The sequence below is a fragment of the Macaca nemestrina genome, chromosome 16 (assembly GCF_043159975.1).
Source record: "Macaca nemestrina isolate mMacNem1 chromosome 16, mMacNem.hap1, whole genome shotgun sequence".
In the NCBI taxonomy this organism is placed as follows: Eukaryota; Metazoa; Chordata; class Mammalia; order Primates; family Cercopithecidae; genus Macaca; species Macaca nemestrina.
In genome coordinates this window covers 101,946,792-101,960,766 of record NC_092140.1, presented here as the reverse complement: position 1 = coordinate 101,960,766, position 13,975 = coordinate 101,946,792, and the positions used below count along the sequence as shown (strand labels likewise).

The following is a 13,975-nucleotide window of genomic DNA, read 5'->3' as shown; positions in this document are numbered from 1 at the left end:
GGAAAGAGAAAATGTTAACGGCCCCTCTAGGTAGATTTCATGCCCCTCTTAAATCCATTTTTCTCAGATTATTTTGGGGTTAGTTAAGTAGGATATGCTGTTTAACTGTACTGGATATAGATCTCTGATTTAAATGAGTTTGTTTATCCTGGTACCCTCAGGATAGTTTTAAAATGCTAATTATTATCATCATTACAGTGGCTAATGATTCTACAGCACAGCCAGTCCTACACAGTTTATATAACACCTGAGTCAGTCACTATTACCTCCATTTGAACAGACGGCAATTGAGACTCGAGTCAGTGTCTCAAGGTCATACAAGTAGAGGTTGACCCAGGCCATGGGGTTCAGAATCTGCCCTGAACCACAAAGCAGTACCACCCTCTAAAATAACATGTATTTCTCGACTTTCTTAGCACATGACTATGCCAGCCTTTCCATAGTGTAATAACAGTATTAACTCTTTTCTCCAAAACTTCGATGTTTTCCAGTAGTTTAACAGCTAAGGCATCCAGAGATGTTTACTGTCTCAAAAACTGGGGTCTACTGTAAGGTTCTGGATGATCCAACTCCTTGTTTTCCCCTCAAGTTGCCCTGAAAAGGATGCATGCATTCAGTCTGCTTAAAAATGTGGTGCAATTCCAATTAAATAAAAAACAGTAGTTCCCTGCCACATGTCAAGTACTGGGCAGCCGGAGATAAAGACGACAGACCCCCAGCTCACAAACAATTCTGCTCTGGTGGGGCTGAAGGCAGATTCTAGTAACGCGATGTGTCGAGGGCTGTGTGTCCGCAGTGCCATGGGAACAGAGGAGAGGGACACCCAGCACATTGTGGGGTGCGGGTAAAGGTGTCCCATTAAAGACATCTTCTGGGTGGAAGGGTGCTTGCGCCATCTTCAAATATCTCATGCTAGTTTTCTCACAGCATGGGAAGGCCACTGGTAAGGGTGCCCGCCAGCTTCGCCGTAAGCACTGCATCTGTGGTTGTTCAGAGCGTGCTGACCCCATTCCTGTGGTTTCAGGTGCCAGCAAGGTCAACCTCGTGAAGATCGCGTCCACAGCCTCCAGCCCACGGGACACGGCGCTGGCTGCCATCATCTGCAGCGCTCTGGCCACCGTCCTGCTGGCCCTGCTCATCCTCTGCGTCATCTATTGTAAGAGACAGTTTATGGAGAAGAAACCCAGCTGTAAGTTCTGAGCTCATTACATTTCTTAGCATTTGGGGGAAGGGCATTTATTACCATTGTCGTGCAAGTGTTCCACAAGAGACTTGGCTGAGACAAGCACCAGCGAGCTGTGAAAGAACACAGGGCATAAGAAACACAGGTGATCCCTGAACAGCAGAGGACTAGGGGAACAGTTAAGAATCCACACGTCAGTGTTGACTCCCCGAAAACGTAACTACTAATAGCCTATTGTTGATGAGAAGCCTTACTGGTAAACAGTTAATACATCTTGTATATTTTGGTGGTTTTTTTTGGTTTTTTTTCGAGACAGAGTCTGACTCTGTCACCTAGGCTGGAGTGCAGTGGCGTGATCTCAGCTCATGGCAACCTCTGCCTCCCAGATTCAAGGGATCGCCTGCCTCAGCCTCTGGAGTAGCTGGGACTACAGGCGCCCACCACCACGCCTGGATAATTTTCATATTTTTAGAAGAGATGGGGTTTCACCATGTTGGCCAGGCTGGTCTCGAACTCCTGGCCTCAAGTGATCTGCCCTCCTCGGCCTCCCAAAGTGCTGGGATTACAGGTGTGAGCCACTGCACCTGGCCTGTTATATGTATGATGCCGTGTATTCTTACATTAAAGTAAGCTAGAGAAAAGAAAACGTTACTATGAGAATCATAAAGGAGACAAAATAAGATTTACTCTTCATTAAGTGGAAGCCGATCATTGTAAAGGCCTTCATCCTCATCATCTTCACATTGAGTGGACTGAGGAGGAGGAGGAGGAGGGGTCGGCCTTGGTGTCTCAGGGTGGCAGAGGCTGAAGAAAATCTGTGTATAAGTGACCTGCACAGTTCAAACCCGCATTGCTCAAGGGTCACCTGTAGAACTCACTGAGGTTGCACAACTTTGTAAGGAGACTTAGAAGGCTGTGATGTCCCTGTGCCACTAGGCAAAAATAAAAATCATTGTCAGTAATGGCAACATTAGTACCCTACATTTTGAACTTTCTTAACAAATTATTTCATGTTTGTGCTTCCATATAAGAAGTCCTCAAACGTCGGAAGGATAGCTGACTTGTTCTTTAAAAATACGAAAGCTAGAATGGTACAGGTCTGCATTGGATGTTCACGGGACTGCCGTAGAGAGGAGACTGTGTTCCCTGACAGAGTTCTCACCCCTCACTTAGGGTCTCTGCGGTCTCAGGACATTCAGTACAACGGCTCTGAGCTGTCGTGTTTTGACAGACCTCAGCTCCACCAATACGCCCACAGAGCCTGCTGCCAGTGCCGCGGTGGCTCAGCGCAGACCTGCGGTAAGTTCAGCAGGGGAGCGCCCTTAGGAGGCCTGGAGACGCCCTGAAGCTGAAGCAGCAAGAATTGGTCCCGGTTTATTCATCGCATCGCACAGCGAGGTGGCTGTGTTGAGTCTTCTAGTGAAAACTAATCTTGTTAGATTATTCTCCACCATCTCCTGTTGGTTTGGGTGTTTTGAGTCTCTTAAGTATTAAAAAGGAAACAAGCATCTCGTTAAAATCCTAGAATTTTTCAGCAACTTTTGGGGCATGTTTGTCATTCTTGTTTTGAGTCAGTTTATTTAAAATCACGGTAACCTTTGGTAGAGTAGGAGTTTATATCCTTTGCTGTCTGGTTGATTCAAACCAAACACTAATATGCCTATTTTAAAAATATGTCTATTTAAAAAAATATCTATTTTTAGAATTTCTTAAGAGAGAGGTGAGAAGTCCATTTCAAGGTTTTACACAAACCATAATTGTCCCTTGGACTACTGACAGAATGAAAGTTTAGGAAAGTGATTCAAAGGGAAACTGGTCTCTAACTTGGGCAAATAGGGGCAAAGGTAATACCAACTTTTTTTAAACTTTTATTTTAGGTTTTTGGGTACATGTGCAGGTGTGTTACATAGGTAAACTCGTGTTACACATTTCTTTATTTTACAGATTATTTAATCACCCAGGTATTGAGCCTAGTACCCAATAGTTACTTTTTCTGTTCCTCTCCCTCCTCCCATGCTCCACCTTCAAGTAGAACCCATTGTGTGTTGTTCCCTTCTTTGTATTCACGTGTTTTCATCATTTAGCTCCCGCTTGTAAGTGAGAACATATGGTATTTGGTTTTCTGTTCCCGCTTTAGTTTATTGAGGATAATGGCCTCCAGCTCCATCCACGTTCCCACAAAAGACACGATCTCATTCCTTTTTATGGCTGCATAGTATTCCATGGCGTATATGTACCACATTTTCTTTATTCAGTCTGTCATTGATGGACATTTAGGTTGATTCCATGTCTTTGCTATTGAGAATAGTGCTGCAGTGAACATTCATGTGCATGTGTCTTCATGGTAGGATGATTTATATATTTAGGTATATAACCAGTAATGGGATTGCTGGGTCAGGTGGTAGTTCTGTTTTTAGCTCTTTGAGGAATTGCCACACTGCTTTCCACAATGGCTGAACTAATTTACACTTCCACCAACAGTGTGTAAGCATTCCCTTTACTCTGCAACCTTGCCAGCATACGTTAGTTTTTGACTTTTGAATAATAGTCATTCTGACTGGTGTGAGATGGTATCTCATTGTGGTTTTCATTTGCATTTTTCTAATGATCAGTGCTGTTGAGCTTTTTATCATATGCTTGTTGGCCACATGTATGTCTTCTTTTAAGAAGTGTCTGTTCATGTCTTTTGCCCAGTTTTTGATGGGGTTGTTTTTCTCTTGTAAATTTAAGTTCCTTATAGATGCTGTATATTAGACTTTTATCAGATGTATAGTTTGCAAACATTTTCTCCCATTCTGTAGGTTGTCTGTTTACTCTGATGATAGTTTCTTTTGCTGTGCAGAACATCTTAAGTTTAATTAGATCCCATTTGTCCATTTTTGCTTTTGTTGCAATTGCTTTTGATGTCTTTGTCATGAAATCTTTGCCCATTCCTATGTCCAGGATGGTGTTGCCTAGGTTTTCTTTCAGGGTTTTATAGTTTTGGTTTGTACATGTAAGTCTTTAATCCATCTTGAGTTGGTTTTTGTATATGGTGTAAAGAAGGGGTCCAGTTTTAATCTTTGGCATATGTCTAGACAGTTATCCCAGGATTTATTGAACAGGGAGTCTTTCCCCATTGCTTTTGTCAGTTTTGTCGAAGATCAGATAGTTGTACGTGTGTCGTCTTATTTCTAGACTCTCTATTCTGTTCCATTGGTCTATGTGCCTGTTTTTGTACTAGTACCATGCTGTTTTGATTACTGTGGCCTTGTAATATAGTTTGAAATCAGTTAACATGATGCCTCCAGCTAGGTATTGAAGGAACTGTATTTGTTCTTTTTGGTTAGGATTGCCTTGGCTAATTCAGGCTCTATTTTGGTTCCATATGAATTTTAAAATAGGTTTTTCCTAGTTCTGTGAAAAATGTCTTTGGCAGTTTGATAGTAATAGCTCTGAATCTGTTTGGGCAGTATGGCCACTTTAATGAAATCGATTATTCCTGTCTATGAGCATGTGATGTTTTTTCATTTGTTTGTGCCTTCTCTGATTTGTTTGAGCAGTGTTTTGTAATTCTCTTTCACCTCCCTGGTTAGCTGTATTCTTAAGTATTTTATTCTTTTTGTGGCAGTTGTGAATGGGATTGTCTTGCTGATTTGGCTCTTGGCTTGGCTGTTGTTGGTGTAGAGGAATGCTAATGATTTTTGTACATTTTGTGTCCTGGAACTTTGCTGAGGCTGTTTACCAGCTGAAGAAACTTTTGGGCAGAGACTGTGGGGTTTTCTAGATATAGAATCATGTCATCTGCAAACAGGGATAGTTTGACTCCCTCTCTTCCTACTTAGAAGCCCTTTCTTTCTCTTGCCTGATTGCCCTGGCTAGGATTTTCCATACTATGTTGAATAGGAGTGGTGAGAGAGAGCATCCTTGCCTTGTGCCAGTTTTCAAGGGGAATGCTTCCAGCTTTTCCCCAGTCAGAATGATGTTGGCTGTGGGTTTGTCATAGATTGCTCTTATTATTCTGAGGTATGTTCCTTCAATACCTAGTTTATTGAGAGTTCTTAACATGAAGGGATGTTGAATTTTATTGAAAGTCTTTTCTGCATCTATTGAGATAATCACATGGTTTTGTCTTTAGTTCTGTTTAAGTGATGAATCGCGTTTATTGATGTGTGTATGTTGAACCAACCTTGCATCCCAAGGATGAAGCCTACTTGATCGTGGTGGATTAGCTTTTTTGATGTCCTGCTGGATTCCGTTTGTAAGTAGTTTATTGAGGATTTCTACATTGGTGTGCATCAGGGATATTGACCTGAAGTTTTGTTTGTTGTATCTCTGCCAGATTTGGGTATCAAGATGATGCTGGCCTCATAGAATGAGTTAGGAAGGAGTCTCTCCTCATTTTTTTGGAACAGTTTCAATGGGGATGGTACCAGCTCTTCTTTGTTCATGTGGTAGAATTCGGCTGTGAATCCATCTGGTCCTTGGCTTTTTTTGGTTGGTAGGCTATTTACTACTGATTCAATTTTGGAGCTCGTTTTTGTTCTGTTCAGGGAATCAATTTATTCCTGGTTCAGTCTTGGGAGGGTATATATGTCCAGGAACTTATCTGTCTCTTCTAGGTTTTCTAGTTTGTGTGTGTAGATGTTCATAGTAGTTTCTGATGGTTATTTTTATTTCTGTGGGGTCAGTGGTAACATCCCTTTTGTAATTTTTAATTGTGTTTATGTGGATATTCTCTCTTTTCTTATTAGTCTAGTTAGCAGCCTATTTCTTCAAAAAAACAACTCCTGGATTTTTAAATATTTTGAGTGGTTTTTCATATCTCAATTCTTTCATTTCAGCTCTGATTTTGGTTCTTTCTTGTCTTCTGCTGGCTTTAGGGGTGAGGTGATTTGTTCTTGCTTCTCTAATTCTTTCTGTTGTAATGTTAGGTTGTTAATTTGAGATCTTTCTAACTTTTTTATTTGGGTGTTTAGTGCTATGAATTCCCTCTTAACCCTCCCTTAGCTGTGTCCCAGAGATTCTGGAATGTTGTATCTTTGTACTCATTAGTTTCAAAGAATTTCTTGATTTCTACCTTAATCTTAGTATTTACCCAAAAGTCATTCAGGAGTATGTTGTTTAATTTCCATGTAATTGCATGGTTTTGAGTGATTTTCTTAGTCTGTACTTCTATTTTTATTACACTGTGGTCTGCGAGTGTGTTTAATACTAATTTTCTTTGCTATGTATTTCTATTCCTTAGCACGTGTTCTTACACTTACACATCCCACTCTCCCGCCACCCTACCACCTCACCTCCTCTGCAAATTAAAACCCTCCATGGCCAACCACCCTCTCTACAAGTCTACCCCAGTTCCCCTGTCCTCTTATTACTTTACAGGTCTGTTAGCACCCATGGAAGCAATATTAATAGCACCATTTTGTCTAATAAGCCATCTGTATTTGTTTTAACCATATCCTATTAGATCCCATTAGATTGACTTGTCTTCTTGGAACTGTCTAATCAATCTTCTCAAGAAATTGTCAGTTAAGTGTTCCAATCTCATGTTGTATATATAGCCATGCATTGCTTTTATGCTAACCTTGTAGAGTGCACACAAACTTAGATGGGATAGCCTCCTACAGAGCTAGGCTATGTGGTGTAGCCCATTGCCCCAGGCTACAAACCTGTACAGCATGTGACTGCACTGAATACTGTAGACAGTTGCAATACGATAAGTACTTGTGGATCTAAACATAGAAAAGGCACAGTAAAAATATGGTATTATAAACTTCCGGGACCACCATGGTATTGTTGGGCCATCACTGAACAAAACATTGCTATGCAGCATATGGCTATATAGAATAAGAAGCTTTCATTTTAATTCTTTTTCTGGTAGTTATTACTATCTCCTGTTTTAGGAATGGGTGAAGAATAAAATACAAGACTTTCTGTGGTGTGTGGATCTAGTTTTGCCTTTGTCTACACAGATAAGACCCTTAGACACTATTAATGGTGACTGTATGATCCTTACACACCCCCAAGCATTACATTTTCCTAGATAGGATACCGTGGACACTGTTACTAGAGTTAGAAGTAGGAAAACTTTCTGGAGAAATGAACTCTAATTTTAAATTTTAAATGTAATAAAACGCAGTTGGTATAAACTCTGCCTCACCTTACTTCAGTCTGAGAAGAAAGATTAAATATACAGATGGCCTTGTTGCATGACCTCCTAACAGAACACTGGGGCCGGAAATGATCCCCAGGCCAACGCCCTGGGTCAGTGCAGCTTATTTCAAGTGCTTCCTCCTGAATGGCAGATCCTTTTTTCCCTTTACCTTTTTCTTTTGACATAATTTCAGGAATCTGACATAATTGCAGAAATATCGAAAGCGTAGAACAAAGAACCTCCCACATGTCCTTTACTGAGATTCCCCAAATATTAACATGATGCTGCCCATGTTCACATTGGCTTTATCCCCTCTCTCTTGTGTGTGTGTGTGCATACTTGTTTTTCATTTTCTATTTTAAATCCAGTTGCAAATATGATGTCCCTCTCCCCCTTAGTCCATCAGTGTTTGCGTCCTAAGAACATTTTCTCTCACATAGCAACAGCACAATGATTAAAACAGGAAATTTATGTTAATTCAGTACTATTATATCATCTACAGAGCATAGTCACATTTTCCTAATTGTCCCAGTGTTGTCTTTCATAGCGAAACAAAATTCTGAAAACTTCTGTCGGATTTAGTTGTCAAATCTGTTTGGTCTCTTTTAATCTGGAATAGTCTCCTAACATTTGTGTTTCATGATATTGATTTTTTTTTTTTTTTAAAGTACAGGCCAGCACTTTTCAAAATTCTACAGTTTTGTAGAACGACACTCAATTTGGGTTTGTCTGACGTTCCTCAGGATTCAATTCAGAAATCCTGAGGGGATGCTAGGTCCTCAGCGCCCTGTGTCGGGAGGCGAGGTTGTCTGGCCTGTGCCTGGCCAGGCTCACCTGGGTCACTTCATTAACGCGGTGTCTGCCAGGTTTCTCCAATGTAAAATGTCTGCTGTTCTCTTTGTAATGAATACATATCCTGTAGGGGATACTTGGAGACTGTGTAAATATCCCGTCACACCCCAAACTTTCACCCCGTAGCTTAGCGTGCCCTGATGATTCGTACTGGAATCAGTCGTGACTATGATGGTTAACAAATCCTGGCTTTCTAATTCCATTATTCTTTCCACATTTATTAGTTGGCTTCCTATGGTAAGAAGGAACTTTCCTTCTCCATTTATTTATTTATATACCTTAGTGAGTTTAGACTCGTGGACTGTATTCAGTGGGTTGCAACCCTTTGGTGTCACTGTTGATTCCGATGCTCATGTTGCCCGGCATTTGGAACTCCCTTCGGTCTGGCTCATGTGCCATTTTGACAGGTCCGCATTATTCTTTTAGCACTTTCTTACTTTCTGCCACCAGAAGTCCCAGATTTGTCATGTACTTTCCCTGGAATCAGCCTTTCTACAAGGAACGGCAGTGCCTTTTGCTTTAAAACAATTTTGAAGTGTCCCATGGTGAGCGTGACACTCGTTTGTTAAGTGGCAGTAAACCCTGGTGAGTTCAACGGGTTCAGAGCACTGTATGTTTAGATGGCCCGGGCGGAGGCCTTGCTTTGAGGGAAACCTAGATGCAGGCAGGCCAGTCATCCTGTTTCACACAGGCTTGCGATTGCATCTCAATATTTGGCATTCATTTTTTAAAAGGGAGACTGTAGTTTCATAATTTTTTTCCTGTTTGTAAAAGTAAAGAGATATTCCTCATGGAAAATTTGGATACACACAAACATATAGCTATATATGTAAATGTATAATTTCTTCAATAGCTATATATGTAAATATATAATTTCTCCAAGTCTTCCTCTGTGTATGTGTGTGAGTCTTTGTGTGTGTGTGCGCGCGCTTTAGTGTGTTTGTGGTTCTAAATCAGAATGATATATATATGTATAGACAGAGTGAGAAATCAAGAAGGCTGTTCAAAAAGATGAGTGTTTATTTTCTGCTTATAGGATTGAGAAGATTTATTTTTAAGTTTCTTATCTAATCTCTATTTTAGATTTTTAAGCTTATATTATCTTCGTAGCACAAAATATATCCAGCTTCAGTGGTATATTCAGTTTGTAAAGCTGTGTGCACATATCTACTTATTCCTTAAGTGACATTGCTAGCAATAAAATGTCTGTGTGTATGGAGTTAGAGGGTTCGAACATGCACGCTCTCGTCTGTGTTAGGAGGCCACTCAGCAGAAAAGTTGTCCTGCTCCTCCTGTCCTCAGTGGGGCCAAGAGTCTCGTTTTGTGCTCTCCCACAGACTGCTTTATTCCTCCTCCCCACTTCTTATTGTAGTGAAATACACATAACATAAAATTCACCATCTTAACCATTTTCAAGTGTGCAGTTCAGTGGCGTTAAGTACATTCTCACTGAGGTGCAACCATCACCACCATTCACCTTCCAGAACATTTTTCATCCTCCCAAACTGAAACCCTGTCTCCATGAAACAACAGCTCCTGGTCTCCCCATTGCCCCAGCTCCCTAGCATCCCCCCTTCTTCATCTGTCTGTATGAGTCCGTCTACTCTCGTTACCTTAGGTAAGTGGCTCATCATTTGTTTAAGATGAGAAAAAAAGAGAACCTTGTATTCCTTTTCCCCCAAAAATCACCCAAAGGGGAACATCTAAGTTTCCAAGAGGAGTGTTGAGTGTTACTGAGGTGAAAGCTGCCGGAGGGAGGCACTGTGCTTCACACCTGTGCTGTCTTCCCCAGGGCCGGTGCACTTGCTCCCATCCTCGTGCTGTGACAAGGCCTGCAGCCCCGACCGGGCGACTGTTGGTTGTGGGGTGCATTCTGCGGCCAGTCTTCAGGCGAGGTAACTGGGTGCTTTCAATCAATCATTTCATATCCGCCTGTGCAAATATGCATTCTACTAATGTACCGATTTTCATCTGAAACGATGGAAACATCACCTCTTAAATATTAATGACGTTCTGGATATTGGTGGGGTACAATTCTCAGGCAAGAATTAGGTAGGTCTCTCAAGGTCACTCGTATCCAGTACAACATTCTTTATACTTTACTCTTCATTAATTTTATTTTTGTCTTATGTCCATGATTTCTGACACCTCTGTCATCTGTAATTAACATGTAAGTAATTTTTACCCATGGACTATTATTTTAGAATAGCACTCAATCAAACTCAGATGAGACCCTGCATGTTTTAGACGTTGGAAACTGTCTAAACTGTCTTCCTGTCTAAACAGGAAACTGCATGTTTTAGACGTTGGATTAAATGTAACTATATTAATTAGAAGGAGGGGTCAAAATTCAATTTTCAAGTAAATGGAGTAATTTGACTTACTGTATTGAGGCAAGTTTATAACAATAGGAAACACTAGAATTCTGATTTAGTATCTAGATATTTCATCTAGAAGACCTAACATTACGGCTGAAATGCTTCTTTGTAGTAGTGTTTTTCTCCCCATCACAGACTTTAAGCTCTTTTGAATGTGTGTGCAGAAACGCAGGCCCAGCCGGGGAGATGGTGCCAACTTTCTTCGGGTCCCTCACGCGGTCCATCTGTGGCGAGTTTTCAGACGCCTGGCCTCTGATGCAGAATCCCATGGGTGGTGACAACATCTCTTTTTGTGACTCTTATCCCGAACTCACTGGAGAAGACATTCTTTCTCTCAGTCCAGAACATGAAAGCTCAACGTCTTTGGCTTCAAATAGCAGTCAAGATTTGGTTGGTGGGGCTGTTCCAATCCAAGCTCATTCTGAAAACTTTACAGCAGCTGCGGATTTATCTAGATGTAACAACACACTGGCAGAACCAGCATCAACTCAGGATGCACCAACTACGAGAAGCCAGCTAGATCAGGAGAGTGGCGCTGTCATCCACGCAGCCACTCAGACGTCCCTCCAGGTAAGGCAGCGACTGGGTTCCCTGTGAACATAGCACTGACTTACACTAGACCAGAACGCTGTTCCCAGCACAAAATTAGGGGGAACCTCATGAGATTTTTTTTGCATCTTTCCTAATTTCTTGTAGGTTGTAGAATATGTTTTAAAATAAATTTCAAGTCTTTTTTTAAAAAACTAACACAGCTAATATATAAGAGCAAAGTGTACAGCTGCGTTCTTTTATTCCTCTTTGTAAGTACAACCACTTAGCACAGCACCTGCCGCCTCGTTCCCTGGTTGAGAGAGATGCGTCGGATATGGGAGCACCTTGCAGACAATTCCTGACCTTCACTTCTTCCTGTTATATATAGTTATATATCTATTACTTATGCCCAATACTTAAATGTACTTCATTCACTGCCAAGTTTCTGTGAATTTAGGTCTCCTAAAGCTGCTCTTTTCCCTCCTCTCTCTCTTGCTATTGTTTTCTGGATCACTCTACTTTGACAGATTGATTGATTTGGCTGGAAATTGATTGTTGGTTGTGACCCAAGACCGGGTCATAAGACCCTCTCAGGCGGAGGGGTTTAAAATCAGGTTTGGGTGGAGCGAGGGTGGCACCTGCAGAGATGGGGCTTTCTGCATGCTGCAAAACTGGAGGCAGCAAAGGATTCTGGGGTAACCGGGCACGCCTCTGCTTTCTTCAGGTGAGGACGTGGCCTTTGCTGATTTTGACCTCATGTTTGTAAACATTTCCTTAAATGGGAGCGCATGTATTGTTAGTGTAAGTTCTAGAAGAAAAGTGTCAAGCCTTGAGTGTAAAAGGGCAGAGTCACAGCAACAGTCCAGCTCCCAGGCCCACAAGACCCTGCCCCACAAAGAGGCCGCTGCTGTCACTGCCTGTCCCTCCCTGCCCCAGATCAGCGCTGTGGGTGCGGAGGAGGCAGCTGAGCCTGCTCCAGAGGCGTCTCGCTTCCATGTGCTTCTGTATGCTGGCCTGATTGTATCAGAGACTTAGTGCACAGTCAAAGTGTGAATGCTGATGTGTTCCTTTTAAGATCAGTTCACAAGTTACATATGATCTAAGTCTGCAGTACTTGTTCTCTGTTTTTCGTGTTTGGGTTTTGAAACGGGGTCTCTCTGTCGCCCAGGCTGGAGCTCAGTGGAGCGATCACAGCTCACTGCAGCCTCGTCCTCCCGGGCTCAAGCCACCTTTCCACCTTGTTTGCTTTTTTTAACTACAAAAAAAAATTATCTGGAGAATTTACAGGGGATTCTATAGAGAAAACATTTGTTAGCTTTGGAGGGAAAAAATTGGTTTTGTTCTCAAAATGGGGGAATGGAGAAGTAAGAGAAGGGAGATGAGTGAATGAAGGGAAAACAAATTAGGCGGTTAACACACACAGAGTATCTACCTCTGAGCTTTGCCTGGAGTTAGGAAAGGCTGTTCACTGGTCTTGTTCTTTTGAGCCATCCATAATTAGTAAAATTGTTATGATAAGAAATAAGAAAAGACTTAAGAATTAACCTAGTTGAGTGTAAGTCTCGAGAATGGACTGTGCCCCACACAGCGTAGGAACTGAGAGGACGCAGCAGCCGAGAGCATGTAACGAGTCCTTCACAGCGGAGAGCGTCCACCGACGGATCGGAGGATGCTAGAAACAAGGGAACCCCCCTGCTCAGCAGCAGAGGGCCCAGATGCCTCCCAGCAGCACTAAATGAGGGGCCCTCGCCACGTCTACTGCATCGTCCGTGACTCTCGTTAGACCATCTGAGGAACTAGGGCTACGGTGCTGGCAGCTGACTGATGACTGTTTTTCAGAATTTTGTCAGGAAACAGAATTACCACTCACCTTAATTTTGTAGCTTGTTCCCAAGTTTGTGATGTCCATTGCCGAGACTAAGGCAGGAAACGTCTTCATACAAGGTCGTCCCGGAGCCACCTCATTGCCTGCTTGTGTCTGTGCATGTTGGTGCGGTGGGGACAGGATTGTGTAAGCACTGTCATCACAGCTGTATGGACATGATATTTTAGAAACATGCTTTAGGTGGTGAGATTGGTATATCATGACTTATTAACTCTTTTGAAAGACATGCAGGGTAGTTCTCATGATTTCTATATACTTTCAACTCAAATCATTATGAAAAGAAAGTTACAATTACATCTAAACTGAACCTGATGAGAAAATATTACATTCAAGTTGCACAGCATAATTTATTAATGAAAGGTTTTTACTAACTTTTCAAGATGTGTAGTCCTATAATTGTTAGATTAATTTAGATAAATCTAAGTATGACATTGAATTTTAAAAAGGAATTGTTAAAATATAGACCATTTTGATTTTTCCCCTATAATAGTAAATAATATTTTGAGCCTATTTTAAGAGATAATAATTTCCAGATGCTGGAAAAAAAAAAAAAAAAAAAACTTCAGTTGCACTTAATAATCTGTGAAATGTAGCAAATGAACCTTAAGCTACTGCAGGCCTTTGGGGGTGTGGTCCTCCTCTTTATTTCAAGGTTCAACCAAGTGTTTAACTCAAGTAGTTTTGCTTTTGTTTTGTTTTTTTTTCCCCAATCTAAATTCAAAAAACCAACCCACATTTTCCCCAACAGGCTAATTTTCCAACTAGAGGACACATTCACTTCTCATAAAGAATTTGATTTTAGGCTGAGGCAGGAAGATGACTTGAGCTCAGGAGTTTGAGGCTGCAGTGAGCTAGGATCACGCCACTGCACTCCAGCCTGGGCAACAAAGCAAGACCCTGTCTCTTAAAACATAAAATACAATAATTTGATTTCAGCAGCTCACTATGATGAACCAAAGCACAGGGCTTCGCGTTAATTTTCTCCATTCCACAGGTCCATGTTCAGTTAG

The 13,975-nt window shown here is 41.6% G+C and overlaps 2 protein-coding genes across 9 annotated transcripts in view; one reads left to right on the top strand and one right to left on the bottom strand.

The window, feature by feature from the left end:
- Positions 1-13,975, top strand: part of LOC105490252 (TNF receptor superfamily member 19) — a 104,451-nt gene that overhangs the window by 86,511 nt on the left and 3,965 nt on the right. For 4 of the 8 annotated variants that reach the window (XM_011755694.3, XM_011755696.3, XM_011755695.3 and 1 more), the window contains exons 6-9: positions 1,025-1,189; positions 2,357-2,482; positions 9,964-10,066; positions 10,714-12,952. In XM_011755694.3, coding sequence (XP_011753996.2) covers positions 1,025-1,189; positions 2,357-2,482; positions 9,964-10,066; positions 10,714-11,146 — 827 coding nt within the window. In that variant the 3' untranslated portion in view covers positions 11,147-12,952. Of the gene's footprint in view, positions 1-1,024; positions 1,190-2,356; positions 2,483-9,963; positions 10,067-10,713; positions 12,953-13,975 lie in introns of those variants that run through there. The other 4 variants (XM_011755698.3, XM_011755702.3, XM_071081550.1 and 1 more) reach the window with 2 other exon arrangements.
- MIPE (mitochondrial intermediate peptidase) overlaps positions 12,985-13,975 on the bottom strand; it is a 201,873-nt gene continuing 200,882 nt past the window's right edge. The window contains exon 19 of the mRNA XM_071081548.1: positions 12,985-13,110. Coding sequence (XP_070937649.1) covers positions 13,016-13,110 — 95 coding nt within the window. The 3' untranslated portion in view covers positions 12,985-13,015. The remainder of the gene's footprint in view (positions 13,111-13,975) is intronic.